The following is a 25433-nucleotide window of genomic DNA, read 5'->3' as shown; positions in this document are numbered from 1 at the left end:
ATGGGAGAGTGTAATCACGTAACCACTTGACCAGTAGTAATAGGAAATGCAGGGCGTCAGACTTTCTCATTATGACACTACTTTTACTCACAGTGCCACAACAACCTAATGCATTGTGAATTCGGATAGGTTAACGCCTCTCTACGCCAATAGCACCCCGGTTTAATATGTAAAAAATATAAAAGAGCTTATATCAGTGGTAGGGAACCTATGGCTCGGGAGCCATATATGGCTCTTTTCATGAGTACGTATGGCTCTGAAATAAAATGTAACTATTGCACATCTCTCTGTGGCGTTCCAAAGTCAAGTGATTTCATCCTGATTTTGGTCCATATAGAGCCGAAGCAACTTAATGCAGAAGTTCGATAAGAAACCATTTAAACTGATAAATAAAAACGATTGGGTGAGCAGTACAGGTGGGCGGATCCCTGCACACAGCACAAGCCACTTCCTTCTCTCTCTCTCCCTCAGTGCAGTCTACACCCAAAGTGAATATGACCATATGCTTATCGTTTGCAGTCATTTGTGACATTTTTACAAAAGAACTTTGCATGCACAATGTTTTGAAAACGTAATTAAGGACAAATTTCATGGAAAGAAATTGCCTCAACACTCTTAACTGAAGGTGGAAGACAAATTGAAAATGGCATATTTACATTGATTTGGGACACAGGATTTGGCATTTTTATCATTTCATACATTTGATTAAATCATCAAATGACACACGGTGAAATAAAATGTGCTGAAGAATTAGCTTTTGTCTAGAGAGCGTGTTTGGCAATTTCAATTTTGTCTGAAAATATATGATGTGGCACTCTCAATTTCTTTTTAAAACATTTTTTGCTTTTATGGCCCTTTGGGTTAAAAAGGTTCCTGACCCCCGGCTTATATAGTACTTTGTTAGGGTTTTTTGGAACATTATTGAGGCACAAAGGAACACTGGTGACATTGTACAGACAGGTGTAGTCAGTGCACGTCTTACATCATGTCCCTGAGGTGCTTGCGCTCCGGTTTTCGAAGCCTTCTTGCCCTGCGAGAGACTGATGTCTTTGGCCCAGTTGTCGACCAGCTGGTGCAGGTCATCCGTGAAGGTCCCCTTGCACTTTTGCGTTTGAGCCGAAGTGGCGAGAGTAGCCGCCCCGCTCGCATGGGTCAGGGAGAGCGAGTGGTTCTGGTACGGACCCGAACCGTTTGTGGAGGTGGTCCCGCTTGCTGCTCCGATTTAAAAAGATAAGAGGGGAGGGAAATATGGATGGATTAGATAGCTAGGGACAAGTTGTTGCAAATAGTTCATTATGTTTGTGGGTATAAAACATTTATAATTATTAGATATCATTTTAAACACTTTTTCTTCTGAAAAAACATGGTGAAAGTAAATAGAAGACATTTTTTGCTTCGTTCAATTTTGCTTTGCCACAACATCTAAATCTTCATAGTGGACTTAATACCAAACTTTCGTTATTCATGGTTTGTACACTCTTTTCGTGGCCAAACAAAATCAGCCAGCTTCACTGTTAAACTTTAGTTTGACTTGCTACGTGCCTACAATGAGTAGGTCGACTTTTCTGAGAAGAAAAACATACAGCCGCTGAGGAATAAATCATTGAATGAATAAGTGAGTGAGCGAGAGAGACAACATGGCCGATGTCCCGCCCACCAGAGCCATTTACCTAACCGCGATTGGTTATTCAGCTCCGAAAACAACATGCGTCATTCATATCCAATTGCTATTTTAAATATATTTTTTGTTGTAAATGTTTTGCATTTAGATAGCGCTATTCAAGTGAATTAAGACTTTACCTTTTACACACTAATCAATAGCAGTGTCAGCCATGCTTATCGGGGGCATTAGGGATTCAGTGTCTTGCCCAAGGACACTTCGACATATAACCCAGAGGAGCCAGGACTCGAACCTGCGACCTCTTGATGCCAAGACGAGCGCTCTACCTCCTGAGCTACTGCCGCCTGGCTGCATTTGTGAGTGATTTTTCCCCCCAGATTTGAGCTGTGCCAAACTAATTGGCACAAAGGTATACATATCAAACTAGCACAAGCCAAACAAACATGAAGCATTCATATCAAGGCGGGGCCTCAAAGTACTGTCCTGTAGGCAGTGAATTCGAGTCCCCTGGTTTAGATCCATACCTGTGGGGCAACTGCTGAGGCTCGGCAAAGATGGAGACGATTTCAGATCTTGTCCAGATGTTCCAGCTTCTGTTTGGAACGTCTCTGCAGCTGAAGACGTACTTTGATTGGAGGCAGACTGCGAGCAATGAGTGTCGGATGAGGCCGGACATCCTGCACATATCAGACAGGTGTGACCAAATCAAACCTGAGTTGCACAATGTACCAGGTAGTGATAAAAATTCCAGCCCTTTGAGGGAACCGGCTCTTTTCGGCTCAACTAACAAAAAAGACACCTCCAGACCCAAAACTAAGACTACGGCGAACATTGAATCCCACATCTCAAAATATTAGGGCGGACTCTTCTTAATAAGGTTGTAAGTCTTTGTGCACAATTACACAAGTATTCAAGGAGGCTGCAACGATTTGTCGATGTTGTCAAGATAAATGGATAATAGAAATAATCGACAGTTAATTCTTTTGTTGTCAAACATGTTTTTCCAACAGAGTGAGTCATCTCTCCGTGTATATAACTAGAGGATTAAGTAAATTTTTTCACTACACAACTACTATTTAAGGTCAACAAAAACATAGTGCCAGAAAACATCCGTAAATTATTCATTCGAAAAGAGGGCAATTATAATTTAAGAGGCTGTAGTGAATTCATAATCCCAAAGGTGAGAACCACCAGGAAAAGTATCTGTGTGTCTGTGTGTGGAGTCAAGCTTTGGAAGGGTTTGTAAGACGAGATCAAACGGTGTCCAACTATTCAATTGTTCAGGTTTAGATACAAGGAACATTCCTGGCGGAATACAGAGATGGAGGAGGGTGGGGTATGAGTGGTGCGGGAGATTGGGAATAGTGCGTCTAGTTAACTTTGTGTTATTGTTGCTAATCTCATATCATAACTGTTATTATTAATATCATTACAATTGTTGTTATATCATTGGTATATTTAGTGGAGAAGATGAAGGGGTAGGTAATATAAGCATTTGCTTCTTTCAGATTCAGATCTACTTTATTGTCATTCTAGTACACGTGTATACAGAACGAAATGTCGATATTCTTACTACCCCTTTTCGAACACATTATATAACGTTATTTTGTTGTCGAGTTATTATTTTTGTTGTTTTTATTTTGATGTTCGAATAAAGTTGTCATTCATTCATTCATTCAATATCATTTCTGCTGAAAGTAGCACATTCGCTACAGTGTTTCTGTCTCAAGCACATAATCATACGGAAATGGTGGCGTCAACATTAAGTACATGTACCAAAACTTCTAAACTTTGTGATAAGTGTTTTGTTTTTACTATTGGACAAGTGCAAATGAGATTCCATCGGATGCCATTTTCTTATTTTGACTCACTGTTCGTTGTTTTTACTATTGTATCATTGTCGCTTTTGGCCAATTACGTAGGTGTTTTCAGATTTCCACACACTTTAGAGCTAATCTGTTTTTTTTTTTGTAACCTTGAAATTTTAAAAAAGAGAGGGGGCTCGGATGAGGGCTCTAAGAAAAGAGGAAATGTTCTCGTCTATGAGATACTCTCTCTGGCCTCCTTGCAAGTTAGAATTCCATTTATGTCTTCTCACCTTATTTTGAGTGCCTCCTAAAGATTAAACTTGACAGTTTGGGATCATTTTAACTGGGATACAGCCAATAAAACGACTACTTTTCATAGTTTGCAAAGCAGACCTTGCTTACCATGGCAGTAGCTCGGTGACGCAGTAACATTAAAAGACAGTTGGAAAAATTCGACTGGCCTCCGTAAAGTAGTGTTCAAGCCAATACAGTTTTAATGACATGCATTGTACACGTAGAATAGAATAGAATTATAGAATAGAATTTTACTTTTATCGTCATTCTTTGTAACCATGCACACAGAACGAAATGTCGATACACCTGACCCGTACAGTTAAACCGTAGCGAGCCGATGCAGCCGCAGCCAAACAGGGCGCAGCCATTAGGTGACCAAACCCCCCAATTCCAACCCTTAAAATGCCGAGCGCCAAGCAGGGAGGCAATGAGTACCAATGTTGTAAGTATGACTCGGCCGAGGCTTGAACCAGCGACCTCCCAGTCTCAGAGCGGGCGCCCTACCATCTAGGCTACCGGTTATACAGATACACAGTAATCCATATTCTCATGGTTGCATTCCAAAGACATCCTGCGATACCCAAAACCCGCCCAAGTAGAAACCTTTAATTCATTAATTATTTATTACTCAAGAAGAAACACAATTCACAGGCTCGTGTATTTGTTTAACAAAAAAGAGTACTGTACTTTAGACTTTTTAATTATGTTGGCCTGTAGAGGACTGGGCACTACCAGGCTGTACTTGCCCAAGACAAACCACAAGAAACGATGACCCAACAGCCTTAGTGGTTAAGGGATCTGCACGCACGCACACTCTCTCAAATTGTAATTTTAAAAATAATCTTTCCGTTCTATCGCACAACTGTATTGATAATAGACTTTACATTAAACTTTTCCGCCATCATGCCGAGGTTATGGGAAACTGCATTTACCTTCCAGTTCTGTCCTAGAGAAACCATTAATTATTCAATGGCCATTCCATGGAATAAGTAGTATAGTGAACCCGTTTTTGGTTTATAGGGATAAAACATGTTTAGCTGTTTCTAAAAAATTAAGAGAGGTTAATCATGGGTTTATGCCTCACTGCCAGATCAATGCACCTGAATTCTATAATCTGACTTTTGTACATACCAGCAGAATGTTCAATAAAATGTATTTTGCACTAAGCCCATTTTTTGACCATTTTTCATGTGTACATTATAAATTCCCACATCATAAAATCAACTTCACGCTAAATTTTTGAAAAAAGAATAATTATCCGACTCATCGCTTCATTAGTCGGTGACGAGTTGACTATTTTATTAGTCGCAGTACTGGTATGCACTTGTACATTTATCTTACATGCCATTATAACACATTTCCTTTTTTCATGAGAGTTTTCCTACCAGAGAATATGGGGCTTGGCTGTCCACTGCTTCTGGGGGATTTGTAGCTTTTGCTCTTGAGCCTGCGTCTACCTCCAGCCATCGCCACAGCAGGAGAAAGTATAGAAGGAGGAGCCGTTTTCCCCAGTCGGGAGAAGAGGGCCTCGATTTCCTCTTTCTGGCGGGTCTGGAGGGCCTGAACCTCCAGCATGTGTCTGGAATAGCACGCAAGCATTCAAGAGGGCCATCCTGACATGTTAACATACTGTAGGCCAGCCAAGTCATTGCATACCGTTCTCTGAGACGACCAACTTCTTTCTGCAAGGCTTCGTCCTCTGTTTCGGAGTCTTCATCGTTGTCACTGCTGTCACATAATGACGTATGTGCTTTATGAGAGTCCAAAGAGGAGGGCCCGTTTTGGACACTTGAACATTGCGATGTGCTGGAACTTGCTGCTGATGTCACTAAGGGAGAATAAAGAATTATAATTAAAGAGTATTATTATTATTCAGGAGGAAGGAAAAGACAAATCATATTCCTGAAACTATTCCCGCAGAGAACAATAAAAGAAGGACTGCTATCACAAAGATATAAAACCGGTGACTTTTCGTAGGGTCATCAACATTTTTGTAAGAGCCTATAAAAGTAAAACTTTTAAAGCAATTTCTGACTTGTACAAATGTTTGATGGCAATTGGTGGCCATTCATCAGTCTATTAAAAGAAAATGGAAAAAGGAGATAGATTCATAAGTAACAGAATACGAGTGGTGCAATATCTGTAAAAGACGGTGCACAGCCACTAACTCCCGGATTCCGAAGGAATTAAATTGGAAGAACCTGGTCAGATTTTTGATTACCCCCAAAAATTGAAGAAGTTTTCTTGAGGTTCAACAACCGTGCTGGAGAGCATGTAGAGAGGAAAACGTCCACAAGCATACATATTTGCTGTGTCCAAAAATGAAAGATTACTGGGACAAATGATGGTTTGTTTAAAGAAAATTGTGGGATATGGGATACCTACAACATTTGAGGTGCTCTATTTGGGGAATCTAACAGAAGAAATATTACAGAAAAAGATGAATACCTGGTAAATATTTTTTTTTTACAGTTAGCAAAAAGGCCATAACAAGATTACGGTCTAAACAAAAGCCCCCCACCGTGGAGCAGTGGGTGTGCACTGTGGAGGAATTATTTGTAATGGAGAGGACTACATTTAGAATAAGAATACAGGAGACCCAATTCATGGACAAATGGTAAAAATGGATGGATTGCAGGAAAAATAAGGACACCACTAATGAAAAATGAAGACTAGACTGAGTAATGACTTGAGCATGGAAGATACTACCCAACACTGTAAGGTTGTATTGTGTTTTTTTTTCCTTTTGGTTTTCTTACTTTCACATTTTCATTTTTTACACGAAAAACAGTGGGGACAAGCAAGAAGTTACTTTCCACCACACTCCTCCTCCCAATTCTCTTACCTAATGTGTTCTACCCCAAACAGCTCTGCAGAAAGTAAGAAAAGCGGATCGGAGCAGTGGAAAATAAAGCATAAGGGCTATTTAAACTCAGTTGGGCATTGTTTACACATACAGTGCTTAATAGAAAAAATATTTGTTCAACTTTTTAAAGACTTCTCAAAAGATGCACCCCAGCTTTAAAGGCTTAAAAAAAAACTAACAGTAAAATATTTTCAGTGGCTGATAACCCGCTACACACCTGTGACTGAGAAGCGTCCAACTTTTGAGGAAGCAGTTGTTCCCGATGAGGCATTGGTGCTGGTGGAAACCTGGAATCGGCCTATTGCTACAGTGGGAGAAGTGCGAGACGAGTCGCCGTAATTATGGTCCGTTTCGCACACTGCGCTGGACAGAGTGGACGAGCGATGAAGGGTGTTTTCTGGGCTTGATGGGGGAGAAGATGAAGGTGTGGAGGAAGTTGATGTGGAGGATGGTGTGAGAGAGGAAGAGGAAACAACGCTGGCAGGTTCAGAAACTGCGCTGGATGCTCCATCGGTAGCAGCGGACACCTGGGCAGAAAGACCAAAGAATTTTAATGATGGATTTATGGGGTCTGACAATCTCAGTCAACGTTGAACCTACTTGGAAACGACCAAGAGTGAAACTGGCTTCTGCAGGGTGGACTGCATTGCCCCCTTGAACAGTTTCAGGGCTGAGAGCTCTCCTCAGTTTGGCATCCAAATTATCCAGAGGCTGTTGTAACTTTTAGTAAAACAAAATGGTTAACTTTCCCAGGTATATAACAATGAAGCATATTATTTTCATACAATAGCTTATAAGTGATGTTGCAGTACAAATAAAAACAGGAGACCTCACCTGACTAGGGCCAGGGAATGGAGGTAAAGTGTCAGACGGCACAGTAGGAGCTTGATCAAAACCAGTAGGTAATGTCTATAACGATAAACCGCAAAGACAAAATACTGTATTATGGTTCAAGCATCAAAAGAAGCATTTGAAATTAACTGGATTTCACTCAAACCCACAAAATTATTTTTTTTGTGAAGAAACACTACTGTGTTTTACATTGAAACATAAGAGTACAGTATATAAAAAAATGCGTTAATAGTGTGTAATTTCAAGCAAACAATCCTAACAACCCAAAGTAAATTAGTTGGGACTTCGGCTTTACTTCTCACAAATGCCTAGCTTTGAAATGTTTCAGGAAAAATTACGTTTAGAGAAAATTGGTTATCTTAAGTCAGTAAAAGAAATCACGTATGTGTAAGAAAATGTATATCAACTAACTTTAATATGCAACATTTTTCGAATTCGACACTTGAGGCATCCCTAACAAATAACCAACAGAACTTCTGTATTTGAGTCATAGTGATTCACGCAGAAAAAAATGTAATTTGGGAACTGTCACCAAATCAGACGCAAGAGTTAAATATCAAGCAGAGAGCTGCCAAATATTGAAAATACTATTTCAGAATGAATACAAATTATTTCCAAATTAAGAAAGTTTCTTCCTAGTAGCATTTAAAAGCACCATTTTTAAAATAGTTGTAATTGATTTTTAGGCAATGTTATCACTTGGAACAAATTGCCAATAGAGTAGCAATCATTAATAACTTTATTATACAAATGTGGAATCAATATAACTGTTAAACATTTATATTAATCAACATATTTGAACATATCAAATTTTTAATGCAAAACAAACCTTGCTTGATATTTTCTTGCTGTTTCATAGAAAATGCATATGGAGTAATTTCTATAAACTGGCGTCGTAAACTACCTAAGATTTGAATTATTTGGTAGCTCTGTAAGCAATTTACTTCCAACCAACATTCCCCCACTTTTTTTTTAGAAAGGCAGCAAGGCAACTCATTAAACCGTGAAAAATATAGTAAGATTGAAACACATCAATCGAAATGAATTGATTTTCATATGTACAGCGCGCATTAGAGCGCTGTCAGTATGTTTCACTCAGAGCAGGCCGTGGAGCACTTGCACATGGCCTGTTTTCCCCTCCTTTTTCCCCACACGAGCACAAACTCAGAAAAACACGAAAGAAAGAGCCACACAAAATGTAACAGTCCACTATAGGGAGAAGAAATTATGACATCTTTACTTTTGGCGATTGCACGAACAATGAAATGTGTGTATTGGGATTTCTAGAATGTGCATTTTGTGTAATGTTCGTATTTGATTTTTCACTAACCTGTGCTCTGGGCTTGGATGGTGGCGTCTGGACGTGTCCTGAAGGCGTTAACCCTGGAGTTGTTGTAGACAGCGGAGTGACAGCTTGCACCCCAGACGTAAGTGGGAGGTTTGAGGGAGGTGCTGGAACTGTACCAGGAGGTGGAGAGGATGTTCCAGTGGGAGGGGAAGAAGTCCCGGTGTTCTGACCAGTGTCCACGGACGTGCTAGCGGTACTTGCGCTCTGGTCTTTAAAAAGGGATCGCAGCTTTTTATCGAGGGCCTGGATATCATCTCTACCCGCCGCTTTGTTCTGAACTTCAGCACCCTCAGGCTCTACTGGCAGCGGTTGGTTCTGGCTGGGCCCGGGCTGGGATGGATGTGCGGATGAATTCATAGTTTGCGAAGATGATTGAGCACTGTTGAATGGTTGCGGATCAGAAGCAGTGACAGAACTCGTGTTGGTGCTCAGCTGTGACACGGGCGCTGCCGGGGCAGACGGTTGCACGGCTGGGGTAGAAATGGAGGAAGAAGAGACTGGGAGGACACTGATGTTTGGAGCCAACTGTGAGGTGGTCTTTTCATGCAAAGTGTGGGCTGGTGGATGGGAATCATTGCTGACAGGAGCTAGATTCTGAGACTGAGTTGATGCAGTTGGAGGAGAAACTCTCCCATTGGCGGGATGTGTCTGAGCTGTTGTAGTGGTTACAAGGCCAACGGGGGGAGAATTGGAACTAGTAGTGGAGAGTACTGCGACGGGGGGAGCCAGAGAACTCTGAGTGTTTGGGACTTGTCCGGCATCACTCGATTGGATTGTGTCAGCTTCAAGATCAGAGCTTGGAGGATCAATCATGCTGCTACCTCTCTCTGCATAATCCTGCCTCATTTGGCTAAAAGCCTGCTGCAGAATCCCAGGTGGTGCTGACAAAGAAAGTCCGCATGTCATATTCGGACCTGAGGGGAAAAAAACACATTAAATGAAGAAGCAGAAAGAACTAAACCCCTTAAACGTATTTCTCCCTTATTTTACCTAAGCCAGGCTCATTGCCAAAAGACGTATTAGCGGAGGAAGCGCCAAAAAACTGTTCTCTTAAACGAGACTCTGGTACCGGGCTTACAATAAACCTTCGTCCTGCTGAATGCACCACCTGGGCTGTAGTGCTGGGTGAGATTCCTGAGGTAACATCCACAAGTTAGATACACATTTGAATGTAAAATATATTGATGTGAAAATGAAAAAGGTCTACCGGGCAGCATGGGAACCAAAAGCTCTGGCTGCTGTTGAAGCTCTGTCATCTGTAGAAAGACCAACAAATACATGACGTTTATTCAATAATCTTGGCTGGATTCAGGCTTCATTGTACAAGTCAAAACGTTTTGATGTACAGTATATGTGACCAAATGACAGCAAAATGAGTCATGGCAGCAACAAGAAAAGAGGAAAAAAATAAGTATGTTTAGATTCAGATACTCTTATTACATTTTAACCTAACTTCAGAATTAGCTTTAGTTCAAATGTGTCAAATATGTAATAAAACAAGATCCCAATTCAAAAAATGACATGGAAAGTAACCTCAGATGGTGTGTGAAACATAGGAATTACATAGGAATGGACCCATTTGGAATGCGAATTCCATTTTACTGTTGATGTGTAAATGAAAACCAATTTGAATCAGAAAACAGGTTGTTCGACCAATTATACTGAAAATAAAAGCACATTTACTCAATCTTACTTAAACATTCTCAGAATAATTTCTGCAAAACAAATTGTGTAATTCAGTGTAATGAGTGAGTAGGTATTTTAACCAAAAACATTGATTTTGCAGACACTTGAAATTATAATTGGACACGACAATCTTCTATTATTGCATAAGATGAATAAAGTAGGAATACACTTTTGTTTTTGTACTTTAAAAAAAAACACTGAAAAAAATGCAACATTTAATTCTTTAGTATTTATTTTCAATAAGAAACCATAAAATCACCTGGGGAAAGGCTTCTTTCATGCCCTCTCCTTTCTCATCTGCCATTTCAATGACTTCACGGACCTGCTCGATGAAGGATTCACGCTCACTTTCTAGGATGAATTCACTCTCAACCTGAAACAGCAAGTCATTTTACGTTTGCAAAGATAGACAACTAACAATTAGGATTCAACATGAACTTGCACTTTGAACATCATTGCACCGTGATTGTAAAATGCAAAAACAGCTATTTAGAATTAAAAAGGTCTATGGGCCTGACAGAGGAATGTAGACCTTAATATGTTGATTTATTTTGGCCTTGTAAGGTAAAAAAAAAAAAAAAAAAAGAATCGACAATTTTGTGTTGTTCCACCTTGCATTTGTTAATGCATGGCATTAAAAGAAGCTTTGAGTGACTAGTTCAGTAAATCATGTAAGGCACCCTATTCTCCTCACTGCTTTTGGCGCACTCTGCTGGACATCCATAGTTTCCACTGCTCCAGTAGAGCCCACAACAATTAGGTGATGCTATTATTTATTACATTATCCCATATTATTAGTATATAGTATTACATGTATGTGACATGATACTTGAATGCTAGATTTTGTTCAACTACTAAAATTGCATTGTGAACTTTTATGATAATTTTATATTTTGATCTAAAGCCCACATTTCCGAAGTAAACACAAGTTAAGATTTAAATTCTTCTGGAAGGTTCTGAAAATGTATGCTACACTCGCATGGCAAAACTATACATCAATATAATGAATAACAAGATAGCATGCCCGCATTTTCAAAACAATTTCAATTGCATTAGTATTGACTGGACTTTCTTTTATAATAATGAGTGAGTTTTCTGATTTAATTACACTTCAATGTATATTAGATCGATTTTGTTTATTGTGTTGCAGCTTAATTACATTTACATAGCTGACAGCATTTTGACGCTGTAATTTAAGTATCATTATTTTCGATATTAACTCAGCAATACGCACACCGAATTATTTAAAAAACAAAACAAAAAAATAAGAAACATTTAAAAGAAAAATAAATTACCATTATTTGTGCAATCTCTTCTGGATTGTCACCATCCAGATCAAATCTGAAGGTTACCATCTTCCTGTTGTGTGTTTCCAACTGACACTCAGCTACTCTGTCTCCTGCATTTGATATCTGCATAAAGAAATTGTGTCAGAGAAGCAACAAATATGCAAGTATGAAAAAAAGCTCGAGATGCCTTACACTTATGACATTCAGTTTGGCCTTTGTGCCCTTGTCATGCCGTGAGCGGCTGCGGACTGATCGGCGTTGGTACCGCTTTAGTGAGCGCCCCTCATGGCGGCCCCCTGATGTTGAAGTGCCCTCATTGCAGTCACTTAGACCTGAAGCTGGGTCTGACAAACAGCTAAAAATGGGACATATATCCAGAATTAACAACTAAGTAACTAAAACATATTGAGATAATAATATGATGACTTTAAAAAAAGATTTTGATGCTCACGGTTCCACAGAAGGCGGCAATAAAGAGGACGTTGATGCCGACTGATCAGCAGGAGTTGACTGACTGGCAGAGGCCTGAAAAATATTAGTCAGTAAACCACACTACCCATCATCACCGGCTTTCTTTCATTTATGTTGCAATAGTTGTAAGCATCCAGCACAATAACACTTCTAAACATTATATGTATGTGGTACCTCTTCATTGACCTTATTTCTTTCGAATTGCTCCTGAAACTATTCAAATTTCCCAAAATAAAATAATATCAAATGAATTGGGTTACTTTTGTCCTCTCAAATGCATCCATGTGAACCTTAAATACCTATAAAAATAGTTTCCACTTAAAGGTTTATTATCGCTTAATAAGGAGGATTTACAATCATTAAGAAGGGAAGCAATTAGCCAAGGTGACTGGTATGGGATTGAACGACTGTTGATGATACAATAGCATTTATTCTACACTAAATAAAGTTACTGTAACTTGAAATAAGTGTACACCATAAAAAAATAACAGGACCATTTTTATTTTATTATTTGCCTATAGTAGATTGCATTTTTGAAATGGACGAGCTAATGCTGGTGGTAAGCAGTCATGAGCCGTGATCTTATTTGAGCGGTGGTCTCTAGTGGCAGTCTCTGGGACAGCTTGTGAACTGGATTTTATTACACATAGCGAACAAGATTTTTGTTGCAGATTAAACACAAGATTTTTGATTTACGAGTTTTGAGGTGCTCGTATAAAGAGGTTCCGCTCCATTCAGAAAATAACCATATATCTGTTGTTTTAACAAGTTTGTGGTAAGACAAGTTCAGTTTGATCCACTTTTGAAACATTTCTGGATTAGTTCTCTTAGTTAGTAGCTGGAGTTTCTGTGACGACCAGCAAAACAGTAGGTGCACAGCCATTTGACTTGGGTGGTCAAAGGAAACATCAGTACATTCTTAAATTTCTTAAGGTAAAGTCACACAATAGACCGGTAACCCGCTTTAGTCAACAATCAGAATATTTTGATTATTTTAATTCTCAACATTCATCAACTAAAATAATCAGTGAAAGCAAAAAGGTTTACAGCTAAACCACAAATGGCAAACGACACAACACAATAAATACATTGAGTACCTGCAGCGCAGATAGGCAAGATGCCTGATAGAGGAAGAACAGATGCTCTGCATTGGGTGGCGGAGACAAGATAAAAGAATTTGGACTACCTGCCCAAGACTAACAGTCATGCAGGAAGTGATCGGCATGTAGAAATGACAAAAAAGAAGAAGATAAAAAAAAAAACTAAATAGGAAAGCCATGGAAATGAGAATGACAGAAGAAGGCACACAAAAAGGTCTAGGAGATAAAATGCAGCAAGACGGGGAGTGAAGTGAATAAAAGACTAACATGAATACTCTCACCTGTAATGGAGTTTGAGTTCCGGCCTGTGGTAAAGAAGAGCTCTGATTGGTCGTAATAATCTCTGTTGATTGATTTTGCTGCTGCAGTGGAGGAGACGACTGAGAGGATGAAGGCATTAAAACTTGTTGGCCCATCTGCAACAAGCAAACATTAACAAGAAATTTATCAAATTGTACTTTCTTACAATTTGGGTATTTTTTTCAGATGCCACAATCGATACGTACGTTTTTTTGTTTGTTTTCTTTTTACTTTTTACCAAAGAAAAAAAAATACTACTGTCTTTATGTGTACGAATTTTTTTTGACTGATGTTTTTGTCTGGTGTTTTAATGTATTTCAAGCACACCTTACAAAGGCACTAGACAATAATACATCAGTTGGTTACCAACAGAAAACAAGGAACTAAAATTATATTTAATATGTACCTTAAGTGATGGTTGATGGTGTACTCCGTACTATAAAAAAGTGAACGTAAAATAAAGTGAGAGTGGGAAAATTAAAATTGGAGAAATAAAAACAAACCAGAACGTTGGGACTTATAACAAGCTACATCACCGCAACATGAGGCAAAACACATCCCTCTTATGACAAAACCGATAAATTCCTTTTAATGCACCGCAATGTTGTTTGAATGACCAGCAAATGGAGAGACAAACCAGCAGCTCATGCAACCCTTTTCATCATAACTCAGTATTTTTAGAGGGTTTTCTCGAAAAAAAAAAGAAAACTTATCTAAGAGTACCTGCTGTGGTGCAACTGGGGTAGACTGGTTGTTGGGAAATGTGGGCACAATTTCAGCCTGAAGACCTGGCATTTGGGGTTGAACCTACAAAAAAGAAAACATCATGACTGAAATTCAACAAAGATAAATAACAACTATTATGTAAAGGTGATGGTGTATGGACTCCTATTTTTGTGACTGCATGGTGATACACAGCTAGTTGAACAGGTGTGAAACACAGTTTTAGATGCGACAAGGGAATAGTGATGGGGAACAATGTAAATAGATATAGATTGGTGCTTCTGATTCACCAACAATGGAACTGAGCCCATTTGGGAGATGACTCACCACTGACACATGCTGCTGCATTTGTTCAGTTTGTGTCTGAGGGCATGCCACTTGGGGCTGAAGCTGTTGACTGGAAGGGGCGCAGTTGAGCATTCCGGGCTGAACTGGCTGAGCTTCGGTGGGGAGCATGGAGGAACTAGACGTTGTTTCACCAGTGTGTGAAACTGTTGGGTGAAATAAAGCGGATGTGCAATGACATATCAATTTTTCATTTGCAACGACTTTTTTGAGGGATTTTATAGTACAGTGTAAAGCAGGGATGTCAAACTTACTTTGGCTCTAGGGTTGTAGCAAAAAAAAGAATGTCAATTTCAAATTTTAACTTACCGTAGTTTGGTTTCAGTATTATGCTTTATCATTCGGACTACTTTAGTAACCTACTCGACATATTATAATTATGCATGACAAGGTATGTCTTCCCAACATAACACATTTATTCACAAACAATAGGAGAAAAATAATTTTCATGTTTGGCATTGAATGTTAACTGGTTAATTTAAACAGTTGAGTGAATGCAATATTACACCTAAACCAACTCTCTACTCTATACAAACTTAAGTGGGAGCTGTGAAGTGATGTTTTTTTTTGCCTTTATTGTCGTACTGGTTTTAAAGGAATAAAAAGAATACCAAGTGAAAGTTTTAGCAGCGCCACGGAAATAAGATTAGACTGCATCAGATCAAACTACTAGGCTGGGCCTACTACGGCTAAGAGTATATACTTCACTAGCCAGAAGGAGCATTTAGTTTGACTTTTCAAAGAAACGACCAACGCAGCACCCGCAGTCACCAGAATGCCCTTTAAGGACAGCTGAGGTGCCCGCGGACCTGTTCTGAAATTAGCTCACCAGTGCTGAGTCATTGAGATTTTCGAGTAAAATGATTTATAGTTTTGGAATTACTTTTTAAACCTGCTTCCAATAGTTAACCTGTTAATAGCATTGAAGCATAGTAATAAAATGTTAATATTTTAGAAACGCTAATCAAACTGGGTGCCCTTTGCACTCATTAGCAACAAAAAGTAGGTCTCTGCTTGGAAAAGGTTGGAGACCACTGACCCAGAGACTTTGTTTTTTTTTGACACACTGTACTCAGAAATTTATGGCAGGCCGGAATAAAGCGGGCTGTATGTTTGACATTACTGGTGCTAGTAAAACAAATCGTTAGCGATATAAAGCCAAAGTATAAAAAAAAACTTCTTCCAGCTTTATGTCTCTTAGCTCAGCACAAAACAGGTAAGTCAACAAAATATACAAATAAAAAATAATGTAATATTTTGCACTTTTACTGTACGAATATCTAACCTCTAAACACCCCTATAAAGTTGTTAACACCCCCCGGGGAACCTCAGCTGTCCTAAGGGGGGCACCTTGTTTATGCGTGTATGTGAATTATCTTATCAATTTAGGAATACAAACTTTAAAACAAATAAAATAAAAAATGTATTTGCCGTAAAGCAGAATGAGCAGCACATGATTGCTAGAGAAATGCCACAAAGATAGGTATTTTTTTGTACTAATTTGCTATATCGGCAATAGGTTTTCATGATTCAGCACTAAACCTGAACGTCGAAATTTTTCCATACATACCTCCGCCAATGTGCTGATTTTGGTCAGATTCCATCTCTTCTGACTCAGGTTGACTGGCAGCTGTATTTTGAATTGGGATTTGCCCTGTTGACTGGGAGGCATAAGGGCTACCCTGTGTCAGCCCCGTCACCTGGGTGGTTTGAGAAGTGCTGTAGGTAGTACTGGGAAGGTTCTGCTGGGATGTTGACTGAGCTGGCACGGATGTGATTTGTTGGTTGGTTTGTATTGGGGGAATATAGGGGCCTGGTGGCTGCACTGACTGAGAGAGCGGAACCTCTTTGCTGGGTGGGAGGCCTGCTTGCTGGGCTGTTGGTATCTGTTCTTCTTCAATTCTTCTGTTTTCTTGATTTTCTCTGACCTTTAAAAGCAAATAGAACCAAAAGCATTAAAAATCCATTCAAAAGGCAATCGCAATCTTAATCATGGATGGCATTTTGTATAAGTAGGACTGTTGTCCAAATACACCTGTTGTCGTTGAGCTCGCTTGCGACTTATGAGAGACACTCTGTCCTTGATGGCTTTCGCAATAGTTTTATGGTCACCTTCACACACATACCCAGACTCAACCTAATGTAGATACAAAGCATCAATCTCAGAAAAGATCATTGATAAGTCGGATAAGATTAGGTGTTCAGTCTGTCAAATTCACCATTTCCTGAGCCACGTCATCGGGAACATCCTTGCTAAGGTCGAAGGAAAACTCAATGGCTTCGTTGTCTTTGTATTTTCCTTTTAACTTTTTGATGTCCTCAATTCTCAGCCACAATTTAATTGCCTCCATCTCACCATCATCCTCTTCAGCCAGCTCCACACGCACGCCTGTGTCTTCTTGGAAGAAGGCATGATTCAGTAGGTCCTTGATTGAGTACCTACAGATAAGAAGGGAGAAGAGTTAAATCAAAAAACAATGATGTTACCTGTACTGAAGGGGTAAATTGTCCTATTTAAACAGCTTGTGCAGTTTTCTTTTAAAAGTGACACCTCTCATCCTTGTTCTGGCGAATACATCCCTCGATGATCTCTTTCACCTCAGGAATGGCCACTTTGTCAAAGCTACCCGGCTTCACCCCCTACAGGACACACAGAACACTGAATGAAAATGGCTTCCCCACCTAAAAAAGTCACTACAAACTTGGAAGACTAGCCCTATGCCTTTATTTCTGAACCCTTCCGCACCTCAGACTCTCAATCTTGGTTGCCGAGGGCCAAAATAATGAAGGTTAAGATTTTTCCATCCGAAGCCGAATTTTAAACATAATGATGGTTTTCAAAATTCAGCAGAACATGTGAATTTTATGATAGAGGCCACAGGCCAGTAAAAATTTGACCACGGGCCTTAACTGGCACCCGGGCTGCTCTACATAACCAATATGTCAAACAAGACAAGGTTTAAAACAGTAAAGTATCTAGCTGATTTATAAACTTCTAGCAAAAGTGAAACAAAAGCAAAAAATGTAGTTTAATCAATTTTCTTCTGCTTATCTGAGGTTGTAACGCAGGGGCTGAGACTTCACAGGATAGCCCATGCTTCCTTCTTCACAGCTACTTCCTCATCATCAGCAGAATCCTTATGTATTCCGAGACCGGCCAAGAGACAATCTCTACAGCATCTTGAGCGTCCCCAGGGACCCCCAGCAATAGAGCATATCAGGAACCCCTCTCCGGCGAGGTTCCAGGAGCCATTTGAACTAGACGTAAAAGCTACTTAGCTTCTCAGAAGAGTAAATATTGCCATCAACTCTTATCCTATAATTGCAGGACTGATCAGTGTATTTTAGATGAGAAGGCGAAACTCTAAAAGATATTTTTGCTTAAAAAAATCCCTGGTTGAATTTCCCTTTCACTAAAAACCTAAAGAGGGCTCAAAATGTCCCTTTGTCCTACTTGTATTAGTGCTTTTTTTGTTTCAGGCAAATAACCTTAAGGAAACAGGAATCTTTTTTTCCTGTTAGGATGCTTTTAATATATATTTTCTAATTTCACCTGATTCAAACTTTGGTTATCATTTACATTGTGGTGTATTTAATATTTTCAGAAAAATATTCTAGAATATATATATATATATATATATATATATATATATATTATAAAGACAAAAAAATAACCTAATGTAAATTACTGAGTGTTAAAAGTGACTCACGGTGGTTGCTGAAAAATTGAATAATACTGCTTCATACAGTGAATAAATATGGGTCCAAAAACACGTTTCACAATGACTGGATTTGTGTTGAGTTTAACAATTTTCTTTTAACTCGAATGAGCAGACTCAGCAAAGTTTAAAAAAAGTTTCACTTAACATGATGCTATGGGTTAAAAAAATGTCACGGATAAAGAAAGGGAAACTGTCATATTCCATTCCACGAGAGTCTAGGTTAAGGTTAAAACTTCTCGTGTCTGGGAAAGTTGCCACAAGTATGAATCATATGACTAAAGCGTGATAACGTGACATCCTTGCTTCTTTGTCCATTACTATTTTTTCTCCTACTATCTTTAATTTTTGGGCGCTTACTTCTTTCCATTAATTGCTGACTGGAAGATTAGTCACACAGTGCTTCTTCAGTCTTTTGTCAGCAATCCATGGCAGGATTTCAGATGGGTTATTTTTGCAAGAAACATAAGGAAGTCGGGATTAGACAAGGGTTCTTAGGTTTTCTATCTGCGACACTCGTGAGTTAGGTACATTTAGGAAATATGTGTCCTGAGATTTCAGGAGTATAAAATCTATGCAAAAATCATTTGAAAAGACATAGCTTGAGGTGTACGACTGGAAAAAGTGTACATTTTATAGAAAGGACAAGTGACAATTTTTCACTGTGTTTTTTTCAGTAGCATTGAGAAAAACAAAAAACAAAAAGGTGTTAGGTTCATTAAAATGTGTAGTGTATTTCCTTGGAGTAGACCATTTAATTTGATTTCCTTCAAATAAGTATCCATAACAGAATTTGATCCAATCAGTTTCATAACTGTGCATACCAGTCAAATCTTTTTCTTTTAATCATTTCAAATAAGTTTTTAATTTGATTTTACAACCATGACATTTGGCATCAAAAGAAAACGGAGAGGAAGGAGATGCAGAAACTTAGGATGAAAACTTACGCTGGTTACTCTGCGGTAGATCTGTGCAGCGTTTTGGCACTCTGAGTAAGGGTACTCTGAGGTGGCCATCTCCAGCATGCACATTCCAAAGGCATACACATCCACTGACTCGTCGTACTTCTCTTCATACATCTCAGGCGCCATGAACTCAGGGGTACCTTAAATCAAAACAACTATTCAGAACTCTCTTCCTTACTGACAGCGTGGGCTTCTCAACCCACTGCCCCTTCTCTGCTCCTCTAACCCGTGAGGGCATGAGGAAGCGGAGGATGAGGAGAGTGACCGGTCTGACGACATCTCCTGTTGTGGACCCTGCGAGGTGGAAGGTGGAAAAAAAGAGGAGAGAAAAGGGGGAAGGAAGGCAAACAAAGAGAAAACAAAAAAGGAAGGAAAAGCTGAACTCAGTTAAACCGTAGGGAGAAGTGCACAGGTTTGTCTGTGTAGGATCTTCAATTTTGGAATCTGTATGTCTGAGGTAGCCAATGAGCAGAAAGCCAAAATTTAAGCCAACAGCAGTCCAAAGCTATATTTGCATAGTAATTTCATAGGCACTCAAGGTAAAGGGCCTCAAAAAATATACTCAAACTATTGTCAATGATTATGTCAGATTCTCAATTAGCTATGGAAAACACTTATGAAGAGTTCAACGATCAACCAAACAGTTTGCATTTCATAAACACACACTTACCTTTAGAAGACTGACTTACCGGGTCTTCTTAATTTGCAGACTAAACTTCTTATTTTTGGTAAAAGTTGAGCAAAGTATTTTCCATAGCTAGTTTAGTTTTCTTGGCAGTATGTCTCTGAACATCAGCTCCTCATTAGTAATAGTTCATCCACAATCTTAGATCATACACAGAAAAACGTATTTGCTTAATCAAATGCATTGTTTTTGTTCAAATTGATGTGTGTTCTAGCACACTGTCAAGACTTACCAGGCCCATAACAGTTCATACTTTTCTTCATTGACCAGCAGTACCCTATTTATTCCAAACAGCAGAATGGGGCACCGCTGTAGCTAGAGCCTACATTTTAAGCAAACGGCTAACGAGAGAGAAAGTGGGGGACACCTCCCTGAAATATGAACGACAGAGAAAAGCAATCTGCAGTCCTGCAATAATTTTAAAGACAGTAAAAGACAAACTCTAGCAAGGAAACCTGTTGAAGCAAATCGATAGATTTGTTAAACATGATGTGTCTGATTGGCAAACAGACCACATATTTCCAAACCACAGAGAAAGACCATTCAATCTAAAACAGAAAGAACGGCCATACCTTAAGCCATTGCCAGGTTAGCCTGCAAGAAGCCATAACAACTATTATAGTAATAATGTTTGACAGCAGGAGAAAATTAGGCGCTACTTACATTCAGTAGGAGCCTGGAAAAAAAACTACTTTGGATGAACAAAGTATTCTGTACAATGACCAATACTTGAATGGATAAAGTGTGAAATTGCTGTGGTGATCTACCTAAGATTACCACAATAATTGGCCTCCATTTGAGCTGTGGTTTGAAGGACAGCTGAAACGCTGTGGTCTGTTTTTGAATGACATCATCAAAAACAACATGTCATCAGGTGAAAAAGTACCCGATTAGATACCATTTTTAACCAACATTTCGTAAACCGTGATAACCAAACTGCCCCAAAGCAAGAGAAGCAAAGTAGAAAGAAATTCTGTCTAAGTGTCATACCTATAACACTCTTGGCAAAAGATGCACGCTTTAGTGTAGCCAGTCCAAGGTCCCCAATCTTAACAGACCCCGTTGGGCCCGTGATGAAAATGTTGTCGCACTTCAGGTCACGGTGGATGATGGGTGGTGCACGAGTGTGAAGAAAGTGGAGCCCCTTGAGAATCTGTCGGCACCAGCTCCTCAGGACTTTAATCTTCATCACTTTGAACCTCTTTAGATAGCTGAAAGAAAAGCATTATGAACCTTAAAAAATAAATTAAGTTCACCAGATCGTATAACAGAATTTAACAATCTGTAATTGATCGTTTTAGGACAGAAAAATAACAATTTTATAGAGACATACGTTTTGAGTGTTCCAGAAGTCATGAGCTCGGTAACCAGAACAATGCACTTCTTGCCCTTGGAGGGTCCCTCCCATGAGTCATAAAAACGGACAATGTTGGGATGTTGGAGGCCCTTTAGCATCCCAGCCTCCTCCTTAAAACGCTGTCGCTCAGTCTTTGATAGCTTTCGGTCCTATAAGAATCACAAGGTAAGATAAGAATGTTAATTAAGCAACTCATTCATCAACTGGAGAAAAGGCACTTTTTGATAGAATGTATAGATTACAACATTTGTCCCATTATTATGTTTTTTACACAAGTGTCATTTTTGAGGGAAAAGAAAAAGCATTGTATGTTCAAATACTCACTTTTTTTTCAGTCACCTTGTTTTTTATTTATTAGGTGACTTAAATTTGTAAAGAAATACATCAAACAAATCATAAAAGTCTGTTAAACACAAAAAGGACTCAAAAAATCTATTGTTTTTGTAGTATTGTCTATTTTGATGGGACAGTCAAATCAGAAAATTGTAGCCTTTTAAACACTGGCGAACTTTGTTTAACATATGATGTATATCCTTACATACTCAAACAAGAGTTTAAAAAAATTACTCGGGTAAAACTGGTTTAGACTTGAGTAAAATGGTTATGGCCAATAATGGTAATTAGCAAAAATTAAGTGTGATTTTTTTCCCTCTCTTAATAATTGCAATTGTGATTTTTCTGATTTCATCAGATTAATGGTGTTAGAACACTGGTTCTTAAATAGTAGGACGGGCTCAAGGCTCAGTCAAGGGGGGCTCGTTTGACCTCTGCAAATGTTTTTATTTTTTAACTGTCATAGAATAAAGCGCTACTGCATCTCCACTACATTAAGGGGAAGTGGCACTCTCACATGGAAGGGCACAAGAGGTTTTCTTATTATTATGGGGGCATGACAGAAAATAATTGACAAGCACTGTGTTAAACAAACGCGTTATTGCCAGCATTACATTCCCACAAGCACCGCCTTTACCGCAACTGATGTCATAAATCAATATCAAGGAGCACATGCAAATAATGTAGTTTGATTAGATATTATTCACTTTATATATTTTGTGGGGTTCTTCTTTGAGACTCTTTGTGATTAAGGGCTATACAAATAAACGTGACTTGACTTGATCACTGCATTCATAAGAATAGGAAATAGATATATTATTGTTGAACCTATTCAGTGCAGCAAAAGTCTGGAATGTAAATAATCGCCCTCGTCAAATTCCTGGAAATTCCTGGCGTGAACCACATTTACAACATGTGGAATTTTAGTGCAAAGAACTCTAGTCCAGTAAGAGTAGCTCACTGTTATTCTTACTGTTAAAGACCTGCCCTGAACACTCCAGAGACTTGGCCAGCAGCCAGAAATTCAACCCACAAGTAAGAGGAGAACCGGTGCTCTGACCTGAAAATGCGTGGGGGGGAAACGGGACGCCTGGACTGTGACCGACAGCATTGGTATTTGATTGTGATCACTTTTCAATGTTTTTTTAATGGAATGAAATGTCAGGAATTAAAATGACTATTTTTGGGGCGCATAAAATGTATTAATTCGATATTATACTGAATGAGTAATTTGCACCCACTGACCTACTTTTCAAGGGTGTTTATCTCATGGGAAAACGGTTCCTCTTTCACGTTTCAAACACAAAGTGATGATAGCCATGTCAAACATCCAAAGCGCACACATGCTCTGAGTTCCAACACTAAGCCCTGCCAAATGTCAAGTTGGCCCACTAATAGTTGCCTTACTACTTCCCTGTGCACTTTTACTGACGGTCAGAGTTTCCGCCTGTCATAAATTGGCACAGTAATCAACGAGGCTTTCAACCACCCCTATAAAGAAAACCTGACCAAGCATTCCGGTGTACTGAGCCCAAATAGTCGATTGTGTCAAATTACATCAAAAATGCTGGTGTATGCTAATAATGAAGCATACTGTTATATAAAATCATTTACAATTATTGACCTCACAAAACTAATCCTATGCTCAGCAACATTAGAGTCGTTATTTTTTGTACTTTGCTGATTTACAGTGTTTGCTCTATTAACTTTAGTTAAGTTTTGGGTCTGGTCACTTCAGATTAATGCAAGGAAATATTTCCTCTTTGATGTGTACTAGATCCATCTGCAGTGCAAAAGCGAACAGGATATTTGATATTTAGTAAGTGGATGAGATTGAGTCGGATGAGAAACGTGAATAGTTTTGGCAGGAGCCTCGTGCTTACTTGCCATACTATGAATGTCACAGTTCATTCTTGGCCTAGAAGTACGTCAATGGGAGGCGGGGGGGAAACATCCTCCTTACTCAACTGTCCTGGCTTACAGTGACTTTGCACCCTTTACAATAGAGTTATCAAGACAGTGATTTGAAAAGATGGGTTGTTGTTGGATTGTGTCATGACAACAAGGAATTTCTGCAAGTTTTTCTCAAGTATGAAACAGGAATGTTTAATGAAAATATTTGTTAGGTAGGTCATAGGCCTATTCTGGGCTGTTGGTTGATGACGGTTTGGGTATTTTCTTTATCACATGCTAGAAGAAGCCTGCTAAGTAAAGCTGACGCGTACAATCAGAAACACAAATGCTCTGCATAAAAAATTATGAGCACGTTAGAGTGTGCAATATGACAATATTAGATTGATTAAGGACTTTAACAAAATTGTGATATTTGAAAAACAAATAGTCTTTTTTATGTTCAGTTTCCAGCAATGATTAATTCGTCTCCTCTCATTTGGGTCCAATAGTGCTTTTCATTTTATTTATTCCTAGAAATTAATACATTTGTGGAAAAACTGTTCCATATGACAAATAGTTATTCTTTCACACACACTGTACGCTCACGGATTACACTCACACACCTTCCTATAATAGCGCCCTAAGTGTGGATTTCACTGTGTAAAGAAATACAAATTTCTGGAGCCCATCTCCAGGCAGTGGGCAGGGGACACCCTGAACTGGTTGCCAGCCAATCGCAGGGCACACAGGGACAGACAGCTCATTCGCTCATTCACACCTAGGGACAATTTGGACCGGCCAATTCACCTGAAATGCATTTTTTGGAACGTGGGAGGAAACCGGAGTTCCCGGAGGAAACCCACGCAAGCACGGGGAGAACATACAAACTTCGCACTGGAAGTCTGGAGCTGGATTTGAACCCACGACAGGTTCCCATGCTGCCCAATTTCTAAACCTAAGATTTCTTAAAAAAAAAAAAACATTCGGTATGAGAAATGTTTTTTTACTGAATGAGTTTTTTTTGTACCACTTCTTGGCCCTAAATATTACACACTTACTTTTAAATAACATGATGTTTAAACCGATTAATGAACAATGGGGGCACCATGCAATGAAAACAAAATATTATGTAAACGCTTAACTGGATGCATGGGAAAAAAAAGGCGCCAACAATGAATTACTATTAACTGTGACATATGATACATTGAAGGAGGTGCTAAGCATATGAAAGAAGCCCACTTGTTTAATTGATGACGATATGTGCTTAACTGTGTAGAAATAAGTGTTCTACATTCTTACATTTCCTTAACTTCCGGCGCAGTCACGAATGGCAGCCACTCCAGCAGCTCCCGTGCTATTTTCGCTACTTTTGTGATTTATTTATTTGTTGAGTTATTTTTGCTTACTTTATCAGTGCCTTGCAACACTTGGATTACTTTCTATCCTATGGATATGGGTTTCAACTCGCAAAATTACGTATATTCAAGAAACCTACTCCTCGAACTGAAGAACTCTCGAGCCGGCACGGTCCCTTTTTTACCTAACGAGGTAAGGCGACCCTACCGGGGTTGCAGAGCCGGTGCTAAAGTAAAGGCTAAGCGGCTAGCGGCGAAGTGGCGATACAAGCCCACGGTACCGTCCATAATCATGGGGAATGTCAACTCCCTACCGAATAAGATCGACGAACTGGCTGTGCTTGTGAAAGACATCAAAGCATACAGGGAGTGCAGCTTGCTTTGCTTTACGGAAACGTGGCTCACGCCTAGCATCACGGACGC

At 39.2% G+C, this 25433-nt stretch overlaps 1 protein-coding gene across 5 annotated transcripts in view; it reads right to left on the bottom strand.

Annotated features, from left to right (window-relative positions):
- Nucleotides 1-25433, bottom strand: part of LOC148362185 (serine/threonine-protein kinase WNK1-like) — a 48793-nt gene that overhangs the window by 5731 nt on the left and 17629 nt on the right. For 2 of the 5 annotated variants that reach the window (XM_088339596.1, XM_088339597.1), the window contains exons 3-28: nt 21406-21578; nt 21063-21283; nt 19370-19527; nt 17255-17343; nt 16923-17142; nt 16739-16840; nt 16274-16631; nt 14686-14849; nt 14359-14442; nt 14042-14071; nt 13617-13751; nt 13333-13431; nt 12216-12289; nt 11957-12119; nt 11771-11887; nt 10735-10848; nt 9997-10045; nt 9780-9923; nt 8772-9703; nt 7424-7498; nt 7190-7309; nt 6807-7116; nt 5380-5551; nt 5109-5302; nt 2146-2298; nt 983-1212 (exon numbers count right to left, since the gene is read on the bottom strand). In XM_088339596.1, the coding sequence (XP_088195722.1) occupies nt 983-1212; nt 2146-2298; nt 5109-5302; nt 5380-5551; nt 6807-7116; nt 7190-7309; nt 7424-7498; nt 8772-9703; nt 9780-9923; nt 9997-10045; nt 10735-10848; nt 11771-11887; nt 11957-12119; nt 12216-12289; nt 13333-13431; nt 13617-13751; nt 14042-14071; nt 14359-14442; nt 14686-14849; nt 16274-16631; nt 16739-16840; nt 16923-17142; nt 17255-17343; nt 19370-19527; nt 21063-21283; nt 21406-21578 (4680 nt within the window). The remainder of the gene's footprint in view (nt 1-982; nt 1213-2145; nt 2299-5108; nt 5303-5379; nt 5552-6806; nt 7117-7189; nt 7310-7423; nt 7499-8771; nt 9704-9779; nt 9924-9996; nt 10046-10734; nt 10849-11770; nt 11888-11956; nt 12120-12215; nt 12290-13332; nt 13432-13616; nt 13752-14041; nt 14072-14358; nt 14443-14685; nt 14850-16273; nt 16632-16738; nt 16841-16922; nt 17143-17254; nt 17344-19369; nt 19528-21062; nt 21284-21405; nt 21579-25433) is intronic. The other 3 variants (XM_088339599.1, XM_088339598.1, XM_088339600.1) reach the window with 3 other exon arrangements.

This window comes from Urocampus carinirostris, chromosome 7 (genome assembly GCF_059441175.1).
Source record: "Urocampus carinirostris isolate Australia breed hairy pipefish chromosome 7, RoL_Ucar_1.0, whole genome shotgun sequence".
In the NCBI taxonomy this organism is placed as follows: domain Eukaryota; kingdom Metazoa; phylum Chordata; class Actinopteri; order Syngnathiformes; family Syngnathidae; genus Urocampus; species Urocampus carinirostris.
Note: the sequence above shows the minus strand (reverse complement) of the source record. Positions and strands in the feature narration are given on the sequence as shown.